The 5,913-nt window shown below is 32.7% G+C and overlaps 1 protein-coding gene across 1 annotated transcript; it reads left to right on the forward strand.

Moving 5' to 3' along the window:
- Positions 1-2,041: 2,041 nt before the first annotated feature.
- Positions 2,042-4,923, forward strand: LOC104240418 (uncharacterized). Its single transcript, XM_009795259.2, has 6 exons — positions 2,042-2,537; positions 2,641-2,843; positions 3,878-4,018; positions 4,119-4,199; positions 4,532-4,659; positions 4,755-4,923. Exons 1-6 carry the CDS (start codon positions 2,309-2,311, stop codon positions 4,798-4,800), a joined length of 828 nt encoding a protein of 275 aa, XP_009793561.1. The 5' UTR covers positions 2,042-2,308; the 3' UTR covers positions 4,801-4,923.
- The last annotated feature ends 990 nt before the right edge of the window (positions 4,924-5,913 follow it).

A 5,913-nucleotide genomic window follows, 5' to 3' on the forward strand; every position in this document is an offset into this window, starting at 1 on the left:
AAACAAAACGTTTGACCTATATATATATATATATATATATATATAACACGCTTTGTTGTACTACTTTAACTACATATATAGCATGTTATAGTATATATTAGTGTATTCATTATTTGTATTACAAAAGTGTTAACGGATTACATTTATATTATTTAGATAGTGAATATAAAAGTGATTCATAATTTTGACCAATGTTGACCTAATAACCGACCAACTTTGGTCGGTTATTTTCCAGAAATTAAAATATACCGACCAACGTTGGTCGGTAAATGCTTCCCCTGCATTAACCGACCAACTTTGGTCGGTAATTTTAAATAAAATTTCTTTAAATTTTATAAAATATTTTAAATAATAATATAACTATTAAAATTTTAAAAATTGGGTTCACATTACCGACCAAAGTTGGTCGGTAATGTGAAAGTTTCTTTGACTAAGCAAGTCTGACCAATTCGGTTAACTTGTTGACCAAATTACCGACCAACTTTGGTCGATATTTTTTTTAAAATAAATGTAAAATATTTTTCTCCCAGTATTCGTCCAACTTTGGTCGCTTTTTTTGACCGATCAATGTTGGTCGGAAAATTTTGATCGGTATTTACCGAATTTCTAGTAGTGGTCCTGTTTTTCTAGGGCCATCACTGACGACTACACGAGATGGTTCGTAATCTTTTGGTGGAAATCCATTTAGAGAGGTGGTATAGCGCGTCCCTTATATCAAATATTATATGAAGAGAAAAATAAAATCGTAATCAAATTGATGGAGATCACATGTTTGCTGGAACCGTCTCTTGTTGTTATGGAATAAAATTAGATTAATTTTTGGAAATATAAGGTTTCCAGTATTAATAAATCGGTCATCAGTTTTTCCACCAGTCTAAAGCTTAGTTGTAATAGTCCAAACTTCATACTAGTGATATCAAGTTTGAACCGCAAAACTTCATACTTGTGAATATGAAGTTTGAACTGCTGCAATTATTTATAGAATGATTCCAAGTTAGCTTGAGCAATAAATTGATTGGACGTTCATCTTATTCCACAGTCACTAGCATTTGTGATTAGGCATTTATTTCTCACGCACATATTGAGTTCAAGTCAAGCTAAATATTGCCATTATGTCTTACTTATTTGTTGGTCCCTTCCAGATCCAGATCAAATCGAATTTCTCCAAGAATAATATAATATAGTCCTTGTGTAAAACGAAGGCTAAATGATTATGTGATTATGTTCCTTTTCTTACTCCATGGAGGAAACCAATGCATTAAACACGTGATCTCATTTCTTGCTGACAGTAATTAATTATCTACACTCCATTTTTCAAGTATTAAAAACCCTTTCAACACTTTGTAGTAGAAATAAATCATATTCTATAAATAAATAAATAAATAAAAGGCATACCCTGTAACATTGACTGCTCCAATACCCTAATTAACATCGAGTAGTACTCTAAAGTACTCCTTTCATGAAATATTTTGAGAAAATAGAGCATATTCTAATTCAGCTTGCGTGCATCTCGACTAATTCCAGATGATAGCATGTCACCTCCTACCAGCAATAGGTACCAGGTAACTCTGTCCACCAAGACTTGAACAGATCGGAAGAAATCACCTAGTGTTTTTGCCTCCGCTTAGAAAACAAATTATTAGGACAATTTTCTGATTTTACAAGTAAATGTACCATCTAGTCTAAAATTAAGTGTTGTTTAGCCAAATCAAGTTGGTCTAAAGTAAGTGTCCTCAGCAAAAACAAGATGGAGTCAATCCTTACTCCAATAAATGATGTAAAAAGTTTGAGGGGGGAGAAACGGTGATAGAAGGAGTATATTTTTGTCCTATATATGCAATGTTTGAACCAAAATTTCTGATTTTTCTAATTTGTTCATAAATAATTCCAGTTGAATATTTTAGTTATATGCTTTTCCATTATCACCATATCCGAAAAGTCAATGGGGGTGATAGGCAAGAAGAGTTTCTTAAGCCCGACTTATGGGAAGTAGTAATAAAGTATCAATGGCAGACACATTCATTAATGTCCAATGGCTATTTTCCTTGATATTCAATTCAAATTGCGTTATAGTAATTATTAGTCTGAGCTGAAGTTGCTCTCACATGAGCGATGAGTCTTCTACTCCAATGTCCATCAATGTGTTACAGGGATGACCACTAAAACAACGTGTCAACTAATGATTGGTCGAGCTCTCGTGTCAAATATTTCTGCTATTCCACATGTAATAGAGGAGGAAGTATACATAGTCACTGTTTTCTCATGAACTTTTTCAATTTGAGAAGAGATCAAGAAAGTGCAAAGAGAAATGGGTGAGAAGGAGTTGCAAATGCCAGTCAAAAAGCTCTTCTTATGGGTGCGAAGGCAGTCAAAAAATGTTAAGATTTTCTTAGGTGTCGTCACATCATTGGCTTTAGTGGTGATTCTCAAGTTCTTCATAAAAAAACACAATCACTTCTTCGTTTTGGCAGAGTTTGTTCATTTCGTTGGACTCTTATGTTTGATTTACAAGTTGTCTACCCTCAAGACTTGCTCTGGTAAATTAGCTCCTGATTCTAAATGTTACTTAGTATATAATCAAACATGTTATTATGATACCATTCATCTGATGATCATATTTCATTCTGCTGCTGTGATTAGGCATTTCATTGAAGACTCAAGTGGTTACAGAGATATTTTTAGGTGTAAGATTGTTTTGTGGTTACATCATGTCAGCACCTATACACTTTCTTCTAGATCTTGTTACACTTGTGGCAACATTTTGGGTCATACGTATGATGAAAAAGTCCAAGTTGAAGTCTTCCTACATGGCTGATCTGGATAGCATGCCCTTGTGGCATTTGGTAAATTCATTCTTTCCCCCATTGGCTTTCTTTTGTCATGATTGCTGTTTGCACAAATTATATTCTGGTTTTATACTGATTCCTTGCTGACTCCTATGACATTGACACTTAAGTTGTTGGAACATTAAGTCCTTGAGCTTCTGGAAGTAACATCATCTCTTACCTTCATTGTCACGATTCCATTATCGTTTCAATTTTTCTATTTATATACGTAGTTGTTTCTTCATAGAATCAATTATAGCACTTGAAAGTAATTTTCAATAGTTGACGCTTATCGGTTACTTTCAATCAATTAAATTAAGGGCCTCTAGCTTTGGTTCAGTATTAAGTATACAGCAATGTGTGGCTTAGGTGCACATACATTCGAACGCTGCCATAAATAAAATCTTATAGAGTATTAAGTTCAAAGGAAGAGGGGCGGGTCCATACTCCCAACGGCGAAGCCAGGAATTTCTCTAAGGGTGTTCAAATTTAAAAGAAGCAAAACAATTTCGCCAAAAGGTGTTCAATATATGTTTTATACCTCTAAACCTAATATTTTACTTATATACGTAGTGTAATTTTTCGACAAAGGGTGGTCAATTAACCACCTCACCAAAGTGTAGCTTCGCCCTTGCATACACCCCGGTGTTTTGGATTAGTCCGCAAATTGGAGTCAAGCCAAAAGCGCACAAGAAGTTTCTTCTATATAAGTACTACTCCCTCTGTTCTAATTTATGTGAACCTATTTCCTTTTTGGTCCGTTCTAAAAAGAATGACCCCTTTCTAAATTTGGTAACAATTTAGCTTAAACTTACAAGTCTACCCTTAATGAGAAACTTTTATAACCACACAAATACTTTGGACTCCTTTTTGACTTGTTTAGGACCACACATTTCAAAAGTATTCATTTTTTCTTAAACTTCGTGTTCAGTCAAACATGTTCACATAAATTGGAACGGAAGGAGTAATTGGTTTTATGCAAGATATAGTTTGAATTTCTTGAAAGTCCTTTATGTTTCAAGTATGTTAATGTTGCTTTGGCGTTTACACAGATGGCGCCGTGTGCTGTTGTAGCTATTCTTATCCATCCTCATACGCGTCACTCTATATTAACTGATGTGCTTTGGGCTTTTTCTTCATATCTGGAAGCCATCTCTGTACTGCCTCAGCTTCGCTTGATGCAGAATGTTCAGGTTCTTATTCCCTATTAGCAAAATAATAAATCATGTGCTCTTTGCAGATCTTAGTTTCTGGCCACAAGAGCTTATAATAGTTTGTATTCTTGCATTTCAGATAATCGAGCCATTTACAGCCCATTATGTTTTTGCATTGGGTATTCAAAGATTCTTGACTTGTGCTCATTGGATTGTTCAGGTAAGCTTTAATTTGAGTCCAATTAGGTCCTGGTTTAAGCTTATATATGAAGTGATTCATGACTCAATTTCGTACACTACTGATGGTCTTGGTTTCGAGCATCACTAATAGCCGTCAACAAAAGTATCTCCATGCCATTTACTTGGTTCCAAAAAAAGATAACAATGTATGTAGACATAACAAAAACAAGGTTTTTTTTCATAACAGTTTAAGCTTTGGGACGACCTTTCTTTTCTTTTCTTCCCTTTCATTAGACCTTGAAAATATTTAAAAGGACATACTTTATTGCTTGAGCCTTTTAATTTCCAGAGACTGAATATTCATATACACAGGTGTATGACACTAGTGGAGCATATCTGTATTTGGCTGGAAGGGGATACTTGTGGATACCAATGGTCTTTATCTCAGAAATTGTTCAAACGTTTATCCTGGCTGATTTCTGTTATTATTACATAAAGAGGTTGGTCCATTAGCCTAACTATTTCAGTTGCTTTCTTGAATTTCTCTTCATTTATGTTTGATAAATCCAAAATTCTTCTCTTTTTCATTTTGCAGTGTCATGAGCGGTCAACTTTTGGTTCGCCTGCCAACGCCTGTGTAAAAGCTCTGATGACTGCACCAAATGTGCTTCTTTTAAGTTTGGAGCTTTTACTTTATTTTATAGTTTTTTTTTAGTTTTCTCTTTACCCTTGCTCCACTAGTACCAATGCAACTGAATAATAAATAAATCTCTTTAGATGCATAATCTTGTGTGATCTTGATATCTTAAAATCGTAATTTTTGGCATATATACTCACTTTAAAATTAATATTTTCATTAGGGAATATTACATCTTTTTCTGTATAAAATAAATTTGTACAAGTAAAATAACATCCTCAATAAGGAAATTATTCCAATCAAAATAAGAAATAAAAATATCTTCAACAATATAACCTATAAGTAAATGTAGAATAAGATAAAGTACAAGTTCCCAAAAATCAAAATCATAAATCTCATATTTTTCTAAGAAATATTTACAAAAATTGCATCACAATTTAATAGTAAAGAGATTTAACTTCTATTTAACAACCATAGAATAGCATAAATTGTTATGATATAATAAACTCAAGAAATTATGAAAGTTAATTTTGATCTCAATCCAAAATTTTCATCAAGACCAAAGTTTTTCAATTTTGGAAGAATAAAACTCACATATTTGATATTAAGAAAAATGCTTGTTTTATGGGATTTTAAAATTTTGCAATCTCTTTTTTGAGTATTCTCGCTTGAAATTACAAATAAAATAATAAAATAGAGAAAGGAAATATAAAAGTCATAAAACGACAAATTAGGAAATTGGGAAATAGCTGAAAAGGGAAATGAATGAGATAAAAGAAAATAAAAAGCACAAAGAAAAGGGAGAGTCCGACAAGGCTCAAGATAAATTCGAATTTGGGTTTTACACATGAGAAATGCTTCCAAAAAGGTCTACCAACCATGGCACCTTCGTCTACTTTGTGACTGCGGGTGGTATGATCAAATATTTAATCTAACTAGTTTATGGTACGTGCTTTGTGCATGTACTCTATATTCATAAATATAAAACTTAAAAAAATTATATAAATATTATTAAACTATATATCATTCCAAAAGTATTTCTAAAATTTAATATTGAGCCAAAAGTATATTTTATATCTAATTATTGTAATTATTAGGATGTGTATTTATTTTTTTG

This window comes from Nicotiana sylvestris, chromosome 9 (genome assembly GCF_000393655.2).
Source record: "Nicotiana sylvestris chromosome 9, ASM39365v2, whole genome shotgun sequence".
NCBI lineage: Eukaryota > Viridiplantae > Streptophyta > Magnoliopsida > Solanales > Solanaceae > Nicotiana > Nicotiana sylvestris.